Source organism: Rhinolophus hipposideros (assembly GCF_964194185.1).
Source record: "Rhinolophus hipposideros genome assembly, chromosome: 3".
Taxonomy (NCBI): domain Eukaryota; kingdom Metazoa; phylum Chordata; class Mammalia; order Chiroptera; family Rhinolophidae; genus Rhinolophus; species Rhinolophus hipposideros.
Genome location: NC_138049.1, coordinates 26406867 through 26420769, shown reverse-complemented (window position 1 = coordinate 26420769; position 13903 = coordinate 26406867). Strand labels below are relative to the sequence as shown.

Here is a 13903-nt window from a genome sequence, read left to right as displayed (position 1 = left end):
TGTATGCTTTCTGTTGTAGTTGAGACTTGACTGCTGTTGGCACACCAGTGGGTAGGGATGACACTGAGGCTGACTGGTTGTGAAGACTGGCTACAACCACAGAGGGGGCTGACCCTATGGGTGGGCTGTCTAGATGGTGCTCTGTTGTTGTCTAAAGCCAACCACCGAGAGTGTTGGTTCCAAGGCCTTTTGGGAGGGGCTGTGGAGCAGGCTGAGGTCAGCCACTGCATTTGCCTGGCCCGTGAAAGGACCTATAAAGCTATCCAAGGTTGGTAGCTACTTGTGCTGGGCCTAAAGACACATGGGAGAGGCCACACTGTGACCCAAGTCCAGATGCTTTTGACTAATGTATATCACCTTACCCAAGGGGAGGGCATATACCAACATGCAATGTTCCATCCTCTATATGCCACTATTCCCTACCACACTGTATAATGGTACCACCAGAAGAAGCACATTTTATTTTAGGACAGCATCCACTATGGGAAACATAATCTCTATTCTATCAGGAATTCTAAATTGGTGTTAAGTAGTACACTGGTATACTATGAAACCCCTCATGTGTATGGCTGGTTTCTAGTCAATGTTGCACTTATTTTTGCCTCACTTGAGAATATATATTGTGTATACTGATGGCTACCAGATAGAATATTAAAATGAACAGGTCATATAACAAAATACAAAACAGGAAAACATTTACTATAAGTATAATGTAGGATGTATGTAACTCATCATAAAACTCCAGCCAAGGAAATACTACGTACCAATTACCAGAACATACATGAATGTATTTATTTTTGTGTGTGTGTATGTGTGCGTGTACACAAGAGACAATGGTCAAAGAAATAAAAGGTCCAACTAAAATAGTGATACAGGTTTGAAGATTGAATAGAGCATTAATTGTGGATACTATTACAGATTCTTTTTGGTACCCTGGGAATCAGGTTGTAGTAAATTGCTAATTTGTTTAGTATTGGTTTGAGTTCTATATTTTCAATCCTTTTAAATGTGCTGTCAAAAATTGTATCATTTGAAACATACCTCACATACAAAAGGATAATTACTGCCTTTAGTTTCCATTGCTTTCCCCTGGTTCTGCTGGGTAGAATTACATGAGTAAGTCTAAATAAAGATAAGTCATTGAATATCTGAAGTAAGATATGATTTCCTAAATTGTTATGGGTTACAAGTTTGAATTTTCTTCAATAATGTGCAATATGGCTAGTTTGACATTTATCCATTTACCCCCTCTCCCCTGTCACTCTCACCAGTTTGTCTATTGTTATTCTTGTAGGACAGCACTCAAGACTGAACTCAATATTGTAAGAGTGATGTTAGAATATAGAGTAAACTTCCCACGTGTTATTGACCATGACATAAATTTAGTTTTTAATTTCCAAAGTTCCTTAGACTTTTAATATGAAAAGTCATCATTTTATGAAGATATTTGAGTCACTATTACCGAACGATCAATTACTCACTGAGATTTTTCCTCTAGATTTGCCCATGTTTTTCTTCGGTTTTTTTCTTTCGCATATTAGGTCACTGTGGGTCTTAAGCAATTCCTCAAAACAAACTTTGGTTTTTACTTTGGCTTCACTCTCAACTACAAATGATAAAGACTCATGTCATTTTCTAAATAATTCTAATATAACACATTTTCATTATTATTATGTTAAAGAAGAGTCTTATAAATACCTGCATGAGTTCTTCAGCTACATTAGAAAAACTGACCAGTCCTTTCTTCTTAAAAACAAATTTTTTTTGGCTTTGGTGACACCACACTCACCCGTACCCCTCCTACCTTTTGGGCTATACCCTCTGAAAGTTTCCTTTGCTAAGTTAACTGTTTTACTTGTGATACACAGTAGCATTTATCACTGTTAGTAGCATCTGGACTGTTAATGTGGCCTTAAACAAGTTATTTAACATCTTTAAACTTCATCTTCCTTATCTATAAAATCAGAAAAATCCTATGTCGAAGATCATTTTGCATGAAAAATGGCTAACACTTGCCTAGTAAATAATCAGCATTCAACAAATATTAAAAGCTGAAAGTTTGTTTTCCTTTGAAACATAGATCATGTTATTCTTTTACTTAGGACACTGTGAGTTTCCCATTTCACTCAGGACAAAATTATATAAGTTCTTCACATGCCCTGCAGGATTCTCTATTCCTGGCCTGCCTACTTCTACAGCTTCACATCAAGACCAATGTTCCCTGAGATCCCTAGATCTGAGACATACCACTCTTCTAGATCCTCTGTCAGAACAAGCTCCTTTCCATGCGAAGCTGCTTCTCCCCATTTGGAAGCTTCCTAACTCTTCTAAGTTCTCTGGTGGAAGTTTCCTCTGAGCCCTCACCTGACTTGTATTAAGCTGCCTGTTTAAATGCTGCCTCTAAAGTGGACTGTTTCTCGACAACCTTGTCTAAATTTCTGTTTCTCACATAGGAGACTAATTTTTTCCTTCACAACACTTAACCCAACTTGAAATTGTACAATTACTTGTATATCTACATAAATAAACATACCATCCGTCTCTTTCACTATGCTATGTAGTTTATAAATATATCCCCAGCTACTACCGTGTTTCCCCAAAAATAAGACCTAACTTGAAAAAAAACCCTAATGCGTCTTTTGGAGCAAAACTTAATATAAGACCCGGTCTTATTTTTGGCGAAACATGGTATCATGCGGTCTGGTCTGTCACAGAATAAATATTCAAACAAGTATTCAATAAATAATGCTTAATGAATGAATACCCCAGAGGAGGTGTTGGCAAACAAGGTCTGCAGGCCAGTCACCTGTTTATGTAAATAAAGTTGTATAGAAACAAAGCCATGCCCACTCTGCTAAGAATTGTTATGGCTGCTTTTGTGCTCCAATGGCAGACAGAGTTCAATAGCTGTAGCACAGACCAAGCCTAAAAATATTTACTACCTTGCTTTAAAAAAAAAAAAGTTTGCCTCTGACTGCTTAGAGTAAAACATCCATTTTGAAAATAAATGAAAACTAACCATATGTTGTAATTATTATTTACTTTGTCCAGCTGAGTCACAAACTGCCATCCATTGAATACTATTAACCTTAATTACCAATATCAAATAGAAAATTGAATACTGAACACTTAAATATCTCTAAATGTTAATATTTGGTTGATGACATCTACTTTATTCATTAATCTATTAAAGTATCCCTTAAAATAATCCAAAATTTAAAGTAAGTAAACAATATGGATTGTATACATACATTTCATGCAAGTCTCACCAGTGAGCATATCTCAGCTTTATGGGGAACAGTGCGTTGTAACGTAAAGCATTAATTCAATCAGGAGCCTATTAAAACAAAGAGGATTTATTTGGAATATGAAAGTTCCAAATAAAAATTATAATCTTCAGGCAAAATTATGTCATTATTTATACCAATCAGGTTTAACTCATGTTTATACCAGTTTCTCTTATCTCAATCGTATGCAAATAACTTGAGTACATTTGGATCAGTTTAGAGTCTAAAATAAGATGAAGAAGCAAACTGGATCATATTTGAATAAAATACATTTTTAAAACAAAAACAATTTTTAAATTTTGAAAGGCAGTAAACATCTAACTTGGTATGTTAACACACTTTTTATTAAATATTTTATGTAAAAAATGAACATTTCAATGCATTTTTAAGAAACGAAATTCCATCTCAGGATTGACTTTCCTAAGAGCATACACTCGTATTAGTAACATACACTTGTGGGGAGCACATTGACAGACAATGAATTTACAACTGTGTGCCTGTGCTCACCTCTGGCAGTACATATACTAACAATCTCTGTGCCTACCACTGAAAATGCTACTGCAGTAGAAAACCTTAGCAGAAACATTCATCCTCTTTCTCAAATAAATACCTGCGTGTGTATTATTAAGTATCAAAACCATGGGTAACCAGTACATATATACCTGAGTTTCCAATTTTACTTAAAGATGGAAGTGCATCCAAAACAAACAATTCCCACATTAGAACATGATATGCATAGATTTTTAAGAATAAAACTGAAGACATTAAAAAGAAAAGAGAAATATAATTTGAGTTGGCTCAGCAATTGTCAGTTAAGGCTCCAGATCCCTGGGGATCCATATTTCTTTTCCTCTGGTATCAGGGCATTTTGGACAGAAAAGTCTGAGAAAAAAATGGTAAAAAGAAAAAAAAAATGATTATACATATACTCCTAATTATGTGAGTTCACTTATGTGAACTCCATCCAGTATGCAGATAAAAGACATCACTAAATCCACATAGCAAAACCTCCTATACTTTAGTGATAAGAGCCTATACTCATATTTACATTTTAGTAAATGCAGATTTAATAAGCCTGGTCATCTATTTTCCAGTTATCCCAAATTCGAAGAGAGGCTGCACAACCATTTGGTAGGGATTTGTAAATAGCCTACGTATTTTTTCTATTTTTAAACCTATCAAAAAGACCCTATTCATGTAATTCGGCTCTTATAAACGTAACGCATCGATCACATTTTCTCAGATGTAATTAACAAGGTATTCACAGGTTCACTGTTCAGCACCAGGTTGGTATCCTAAAAAGAAAGAAGCGAACTTACAGCACATCTGATTTAAAAGCATTTAAAGCGTAATCGGGAGTAGGAGGAGCAAAGATTACATTCACTCCTTCAGGCCACAACGCTGAACTCGGGAGCCAAGAAGCCCAGACAAGGGAGCAGAAAAGCATGCCGATGTATTTCCCCAAAACCACCTGCATCCGCTCGGCGGCGCTCGGCCGCTAAGCTTGCAGTGGCGCAGTGCCACCTGCACGCCCTCGGATCCAAACAGCCCCCCACGCCACTGCCCCCCCGGGAAGGCCGGGGCCGACCGAGTGCCTGGGCCCGGGCTCCCGCCACCAGCGCGCCGGCTGCGTACTCACGGGAAGGCGAGCGCAGCGCGGCACACAGCCCGTCTCGCCGGAGCCAACCCCGGGACGATGCGAAGCGGCTTCCCGCGCTACGAGGAGCCCGCTGGGAGTAAGACGGCACAGGGCTGCCCCCGCCGCCAGTAACCCCGGCTCTGAAAACGCGCTTGATGCCGCTGCGCGGACAGCGCGCCGCCCGCTGACGTCAGCGCCTACCTACGCCCCCGTTCCCCTGACAACCGACGCGGCCCAGTCTGGACCGCCGCCCCGCTTCGCGCCCCTGGGCTGTCCCCGCCCCGCCCCGCCCCGCCCCCGCCCCCGCCCCGCCCCGCCCCCGCCCCGCCCCGCCCCCGCCCCCGCCCCCGCCCCCGCCCCCGCCTCCGCCGGTAGGTACTGCAGTGCGGCGCCTGCGGGGGCGGCGTGCGTGCGCGCCCGCCCGTTCGCGAAGCCGCGGACTGCCGCCGGGTACGCGCCCCGGAACCGGAGTCGGTGCGCAAAGCTCAAGGCGGCTTGTGCGGCCCTAAAAGGGAGAAGAGTCCACTTCCTCTGAACGGTCGGGGGCCCGGCAGTGCGCAGGTGCCCCTCGAGCCTCAGCCCGCCCCCCAAAAGCGTCTCTGCGCCTTTGGCCTGCAGCCAGCGCCGGGTAAACCGGTAGGGGGCGAGAGCGAGCTGGGAACGCGCCAAGCATAAGCAACGTGAACGAGGGAAAGAAGCGTTCATCACTGCCCACGCGAGGGCGCCCCAAAAGGAAACATTCTTTTAAGGGTGGAGAATGGAAAGTTGTACTGCAGACCGAATCTTAAGGAAAAAATTGTCCACGATTCGTTTGGCAGTGAGTTATCTCACTGTGTATTTAAAGCAGAACAGAAACGTCATCTTCTTTCTACACCCAGTACCCCCTCCCACTTTCTCATTTCTGCCACAAGCAGAAATTAGCCCTGAGTCACCAGGGATGGAAAAATACTAGACAAGTCACTCTTCGACTCTTGAATATTCTGTAGTTGTACTCACGCCCTACAATAACCTCTTGCTTCGTTTGTACATTGAGAGCCTATTTCTTTGGAGGCCAGCTTTTCCATTCCCATTGGCATCACCATACGTTATAAAGCATAATCTAATTTAATGTTTTTCCAGATCCTGTGAGAAGGTGCTGAGAAATATTACCAATCCAATGTGTCTCAAAGTGAACTGTTCACCTTTCCACTCAAAACCTACTTCCCTTTCTGGACTACTATCTTGGTTTAAGCCACCGTCATCCTCCCAGGGTTGTAGTTAGACACGTGTGGAACATCCTAAATACCTCTCACACCAAATTATGTCCATTCTACCTTTTTGGCATCTCCAGTGTACAGCTTATCCATCCTAACCCCCCATGCCTAAAGCCAGCCTTCATGGCTTCTCACAGGAATTCTAATAAGGGGGCCTCTTTGTCAGTCCCCTGACTCAAGTTTTGATCACTGAATTCCATTCTCCACACTGCTAACCAGAATGAGCTCACTAAAAATATAAATCTGATAATGCCACTCTCCTGAAAATTTTTCAAAGATGATTTGTAGGAGAAAAATCTAGTTATTTTGCCTATAATACAAGACACTCCATCTCCCTGACTAGTTTCATTTCTCGTTGCCTCATTTCTGTTTTATGCTTCAGCAATATTGAAGTAGGTGCACCACAACAATCTATTGCACATTTTGTGCTCTTTCCCTGAAAATGCCTCCTTGTAAACTTGTACTTCTGCGTGTCTCAGCCCAAATGTTGTCCATCCTTTGAATCTTAAGTAAGTTGACTAATTCCTCCAAACACTCCTACTACATATCCTATTATGCTTTGGACACTCATTCTATAATATTTTAATTGTTTGCATTGTACTTTAATTTTTCTAGACCCAGCATGAAGCACAGTACCTATCAAATAATTGCGGCTTCGTGAACATTTGTGAACGAGTAATGGATGACATACGAGGTCTGCCAAGTTCACGAACTTATTGCAAAGATATTACTAAACTTTTTTGATATCAGAGGGATTATTCATTATGAATTTGTTACCAACTGGATAAGTAGTTAACCAAGTTTACTATTTGGAAGTGCTGAAAAGGCTGCCTGAAAAAGTTAGATGAAAACAACCTGAATTTTTCGCCAACAATTCATGGCTCTTGCATCACAACAATGCACCAACTCACACCACACTCTCTGTGAGGGAGTTTTTAGCCAGTAAACAAATAACTGTTTTGGAACACTCTCCCTACTCACCTGATCTGGCCCCCAATGACTTCTTTCTTTACCCGAAGATAAAGGAAATATTGAAAGGAAGACATTTTGATGACATTCAGGACATGAAGTGTAATACAAAGACAGCTCTGATAGCCATTCCAGAAAAAGAGTTCCAAAATTGCTTCAAAGGGTGGACTACGCACTGGCATTGGTGCACAGCTTCCCTAGGGAAGTACTTCGAACTTGACCATAGTGATATTCAGCAGTGAGGTATGTAGCACTTTTTCTAGGGTGAGTTCATGAACTTAATTGTCCTACCTTGTATATTGAGCTCCTTCTAGGAGCTGTGCATTATAGGTGTTTTATGTACTTTTCATCTGTCCTCACAACTGTGATGTAAGTACCCACTTTTAAAAAGAGAGGTTATAATTCTGGCTGCTCATTCTTAGTCAGGTATTTTTATAACACATTCTGCAGTTTATCAGACTGGCTGAGATGTGTACCAGTCATCTCTTGCCCGGACCTTTTCAATAGCTTCCCCTGCCCCCTAGGTATAATGGGGGCAGGGTTGGGGTGGAAGGGCATGTTTCACAGCAGAAGTGACATTTAAAAATATGTAGAGTTGTCCAGGTTGGGAACGGTTTCTGGGTAGAAGAAAGTGGGGTATAGAGTTCACTTAAAGAAAGCTTTGCACAATCCAAGAACTGAAAAATATTCAGCATGGCTGACTGAAAAGTCAAGAGTGAGGTGAGGGGCTTTGGGAGAAAGTAAGACAAGAGAGATAAGCAAGTTATGAAGAGACTCAGTATTATAGGGTCAACGAGATATCATTAAAGATTTTTAACCATGGAATAAAATGGTCAAATTTTAATTTCAGAAAGGTAACTCTGGCTGCAGTGTGGATGGTTGATGGGAAGAAAGCAAATTTAGATATAGGGCTATGAGTTAAGATGCTGTTATTGTTAGCTATATAAGAAATGGTGGTGAATGGGCAGTCAGGCGAGAAGTGCACCAATTCAAGAGATTTTTAAGAGATAGAAATGTCAAGACTTCATGATTGCTTGAGTGGAGGACTGAGTGAAAAGAAGGAATAAAACATGATAACCAGCTCGTGTGTCTTCTTGCCAAGTGAAGAGGTAGCAAGCATGTCAGGGCCTGAAGTTTACATGAAAGGGAAGTGAGGAAATAACTATGTTGAGGATAATGGGAGCCAAGTCTCCCTAACAGAGAAGGGAGTTACAAATAGGGAAAGGAAGAATTCCAGAATGACCCTTGTGGTATGGTAGTATTGGGGTATTGAATATGTAAACTCAGTTTTCAGTTTTCACTATATATGTAAACACAGAAATACAGATAAAAGTATGTGTGTATGGAGGTGTGTATTTCTTCTATCTATCTATCTATCTATCTATCTATCTATCTATCTATCTATCTATCTGTCTTTCCTCTTAGTCCTATCTGCTGAAAAGGTGTAGGAGCGATGATACCCTAGAAGCAATTATCACACAATGCCTAGATCTTGGATTTTTTTTTCCCCCAAGCTCACAGTGGCCCATGTGGGGATCGAACCGGCAACCTTGGAGTTATCAGCACCACGCTCTAACCAACTGAGCTAACCGGCCATCCCCCTAGATCATGGTTCCTAAACACTATTCTCTGCTGAAAGGAACTAGAGCCCCTTGGAGAAATGGCTGATTCCAGAGTAGCAGCAGGGAAAGTACAGCATGAGCCTGGAAAATCTGGTTGAGCTGGAAATTAAGGAAGTTCTCAAAGAATGATTGATCAAGAGGAAATAGAAACCAACTGGCAGGAGCCCTCATTGGCCACGTCTATGGCAATCTGAGAACAACTATAGTGTTAATAGATTATAATCCACTGAATAAAATAGCAATAGTTGAGTTTACGCTGAAATAATGTGGGGACAGAACCCCAGAAAGCAGTTTCCAGGCTCTCGGCCTCACATAGAAAGGTGCTGGCTCGGGTAGTAAATGGCCATCAACTGTGATCACATGGCCATCAGCTGTGGCTAGTTGGCCGTCAGCTGTAACCCGTAAGCCATTGGCCAATATAACTGCTGTGGCTATGCTAGCAGGAAAATGGGGGCTAGCAAGAAGATGGTGGCTGGCAAGTGCAGACTGCTGTTAGGACGGCGGGTTGCAGATTATGTAGATCCTGCTTCCTGTGTCTCCAGCCCAGCCCCCAGCGAGAATATAGTAGTATGACTCCCCTACCTATGGCCCCGTGGGTGTTCCTTTTTGACCTCACCATGTCCTGCGTTCTTATGAGGAGAGCGGGAAAAGAGACCCTGCCGGACGCCCCACATGACAAATAAATACATGGATTTTTAAAATGGGGACAAAGAAAAGTTCTTGCCTACCTTAGAATGCTAATTAATGTGTTGAAGGAATAATGTAAGTAGAAACATCACCATTGGCAACTGTGGCAGCAAAAATTGATTTAGGCAAAAATCATCAATGTATGCCAAAACCTAGAAGGTTAGAATTTTGAAAGGAACATTGTCGTGCAGGGCGGCAGACGGGGTCTCTGGTCCCGCTCCCCACATAAGAATGCAGGACATGGTGAGGCCAAAAAGGAACACGCACGGAGCCATAAGTAGGGGAGTCATATCACTATATTCTCGCCGGCGGCATCCGCCTCTCTGTAATCTGCTCTTGCTAGCCCCCATCCCTCCCACCAGCATAGCCACAGCAGTCACATTAGTGGCCAATGGCTTACGGGTTACAGCTGACGGCCAACTAGCCACAGCTGATGGCCATGTGATTACAGTTGATGGTCATTTACTACCCAAGCCAGCACCTTTCTATGTGATGCCGAGAGCCTGGAAACTGCTTTCTGGGGCTTTGTCCCCACAAACATAATATTCACATAGTCTCAAAATATCTCCCAACCAAATACTTGTTGATTACAAAGGGAAAAAACAGAAACTTGACAGTGCAGAAGTTTGGCACTGGTGACCAAGGTTACTATCCCAGTAATAGGACAAATCAACACTGTGTGCCACCTGGTGAGAGATACTTATAACACACTGCTGTGATATTTCTGCCAAAAGCACATCTCCTGAATCTAATCATGAGGAAAGATCAGACAGCCCCAAATTGAGGGACATTCTACAAAATAATAGGCGTGTACTCTCAAAAGTATCAAGTTCATATAAGACAAAGGAATGTCTAAACAATGTTTTCAGTTTGTAGAAGAGACATGACAACTAAATAGAACATCTGAATTGGATCCTTTTTCTATAAAGAGTATTTTTGGGACAATTGAAAAAATGTGAATGGGGTCGTGATTTAGATGATTTTGATGAGTACTATATTCTGTAAAAGATTATGGGGACAGGGTGTTCCAAAGAGCAGTTTCCAGGCTCTTGGCCTCACATGGAAAGGTGCTGGCTCGGTTATTAGATGGCCATCAGCTGTAATCACATGGCCATCCGCTGTAGCTGGGTGGCCATCAGCTGTTACCGGTTAGCCATTAGCCACTAATACAACTGTCGTGGCTATGCTAAGGGTTTGGTAGGTTGGTTGGTTGGCAGAGAAGCTGACAGCAGATTGCGGATCGTGTGGCTCCTGCTTCCTTTGTCTCTAATCCAGCCGCCAGGGAGAATATAGTGGTATGAACGCCCTACCTGTGGCTCCGTGGGTGTTCCTTTTTGGCCTCACCATATTCTGCGTTCTTGTACGGGGAGCAGGACCAGAGTTCCTGCATGACAAAGATGTCTTTGTTTTTAGAAAATACATACTGAAGTATTGAAAGGTAATGAGGCTTCATGTCTGCAACTTAAATGGTTTAGAAAAAAGTATATATAAATACGTAAGTAAAAATATACATTATATATGTGCGTGTGTGTACATATAATATATATGCATGTGTGTGTGTATATACATATATATATATATAGAGAGAGAGAGAGAGACAGAGAATGATAAAACAAATATAACGTCAATAATTGGAGAATTTGGGCAAAGGTATAAGTTATTTACACTATTCTTGCAATTTCTCTGTAAATTTAAAAGTATTTTTAAATTATAGAAAACATTTTAAAGGTTTCTGGCTCAGGCAACTGAGTAGAGAATGGCTAATTAACTAACAAGGGAAGTGCAGGTAAAGCACGTATGGAGGAAAAGATGTTTTTGTTTCACTGGGATATATCCAGTAGGCAGGTGGGTATATACATAGTAAACATATTAATGAGCCCCATTCAGGCTGGAGAAATCAGATAAGCTGCTTTTGTTAACCAAGAGTGCAAGACTTAGGTCACTCTACAGGTTCTAGAGAGGCAGGCAATTAAGAGTAGTAATGGTACTAATGATAATACAATTGCACAACCATTCATGAAAATAGATTTAGGGTATTCAAAATATTTAATAAATAAAAAAATGTGAATTTATTCAATAAAACAAATGTGATTAATACACAATACTTAATCCCTAGTACAGGATGTGCATTAACCATCAGAACAGATGTTCGTCTTACTGCTTGTATTAGTTTGCTAGGGCTGCCATACAAAGCACCACAGACTGGCTTGAACAACAAATTTATTTTCTCACAATTCTGGAGGTGAGAAGTTCAAGATCAAGGTGTCAGTGCAGTTGGCTTCTTCTGAGACCTATTTTCTCTTTGGCTTGTAGATGGCTGCCTTTTCCCTGTGTCTTCACATCCTCGTTCCTCTGTACTTGTTTATGTCCTTCTCTCTTTTTAGAAGGACATCAGTCATATTGGATTAGGGCCCACCCTAATGACCTAATTTTAACTTAATTACCTCTTTAAAGACCATATCTCCAAATATAGTCACATTCTGAGGTACTGAGGGTTAGGATTTCAGCATATGAATTTTGGAGGGACACAATTCAGTCCATAACACTGTTGGTATAAGATTTGGAGATATAACAGAATGTAATAAGTGGACTCTCATTCAGAACAAAATATTCACATAAATATGTGTGGTAGGCAATCAGATTTTTCAATATGGGTAAATATTAGATGATATTAATGTATCTGTTAATTTCTTAATAGATGCAATAATGGTAACGTAAGCACATGAGTTTTTAAAGTGCATAGAATAGAATGACAAGATATCTGAGACTAGCTTTAAAATATTCTAGAAAAAAAGATGGTAGAAAGATGACACACATATATCTAAATTTTGATGGTTGTTGAAGCTAACTCGTAGATGCCTGGTATTTTATTATACTTTTTCTATGTGTGTTTAGAAATTTTCATAATAAACAGGAACAATAAAAGTAGGAAAACTTATAGAGAATTTGGAAGATATAGAACCATGTTAAAAAGGAAAAAATACTGAGTACCACTACCCAAAGAGAATCTCAATCAACTCTGTTGGCAAATTTCTTTTCAGTCTGTTTTCCACTCATGTTCTAATTTTTGTCATACCATATGTAAAATGTTTATTTCTGCTTTCTTCAATTAATATTACAATTTCATTTCCATGCTATTATGTATGCCATATAAACTTCATTAAAAATTCTAACTTGGTTAATAATGTTCATATGTACTTATAGTAAAAATTCAAACAATCACCCAGATGTTTATAATGTAGAAACTGAAAGTCTGCAATATGTTAAACACTGGTAATAGTTTTTAATACATTCTTGCACACTTTCTTTCATGTATATACTAAATAGACTAAATTATTAAGACAACTTCTTGTCCTGCCATCTTGGTTTGTCTTTATCAAGTATTATTATCCTAGAAAGCTTTTTATGTCAGTATTATACATCTATCTCATTCATTTTAATGGCTTCATACTATGTCATTTCTATTCTAGAGTCTCTTTATCAAGTACAATAAAAATGACAAAAGGTAATATGGTAGGTTTTGTTTTTACATTAAGAGAGCTTTCACATGTCTCTCACATTATTATTAAATTTATCCCTCAGTTATTTATATAATTTTGGTGCTATTTTGAATGCAGTAACTTCTCTTATTATATTTTCTAACCAGTCATTGCACATTTTCCTGCATTTCTTCCTTCTAGGTCTCCATTGCCTGTTTTTGCTAATCTCCTTGACTTGATATTGGAGTATCTCAGAGCTAACTTCTTGGACCTTTTCTCTATCTACGCTTACTAACATGGTGATCTCTTCCAGTCTCTAGCGTCTCATTGTCATAGAGAATACTCCAAAAAGTATCTCCCCAGTCCATTCTCTCCTAAACTTCAGACTCATTTATCTAACTGCATGCTAGATATCTCCATTTGGATGTCTAATAGGCATCTCAAACTTAGCTTTTCTGACACTGAAGTCCTAATCTTTTACCTACTCAGAAAACCTCCCCTTGAAGCTTCCTCCATCACACATAATTGGCAACTCCAGTTTTCCAGTTGCTCAAGCCAAACACCAGACACCCTGGGATAATCTTTAGCCTTTAGCCTTTTCTTATATTCCGTATACAACCTATCAGGTTAGTATAGATTTGAACCCAAACCCCATGTAATACAGGCTGTTTATAAATCAAAGGGAAGATTTTTTTTCTCTACACAAACTTAAACCGGACATTCAATCCTCCTTGTCACCCTTTGCTGGTGTAGTCTTTTGAGGGTTCCAGTTTTATGCAAAGATCTTAATTTCTACACAGAACAAGGCCTCATATCCTATGTTTTAGGAAGCCATTATATTCTAGGACTACTTTCAGGGTATCAGCAAATGCATCTAGGAGTAGGAATGCCTTCAGTCCCTGCTTACCACTCTTGTTTTACTTCTCGCTTCTGTTTGGGCCCCTGAGAAGTTCTTTAATTTTTCCAA

General features: G+C 40.2%; 1 protein-coding gene across 5 annotated transcripts in view; it reads right to left on the bottom strand.

Moving 5' to 3' along the window:
* The window catches only part of AHI1 (Abelson helper integration site 1), a 177017-nt gene extending 171832 nt beyond the window's left edge, over positions 1 to 5185 (bottom strand). For 3 of the 5 annotated variants that reach the window (XR_013992239.1, XM_081033065.1, XM_081033067.1), the window contains exons 1-4: positions 4927 to 5185; positions 3950 to 4169; positions 3252 to 3337; positions 1482 to 1606 (exon numbers count right to left, since the gene is read on the bottom strand). Coding sequence is in view for 3 of the 5 variants with exons in the window: in XM_081033065.1 (XP_080889191.1) it covers positions 1482 to 1606; positions 3252 to 3279 (153 nt within the window). In the remaining 2 variants the exon portion in view is untranslated. The remainder of the gene's footprint in view (positions 1 to 1481; positions 1607 to 3251; positions 3338 to 3949; positions 4170 to 4926) is intronic. The other 2 variants (XM_081033066.1, XM_081033068.1) reach the window with 2 other exon arrangements.
* Between the last annotated feature and the right edge of the window lie 8718 nt (positions 5186 to 13903).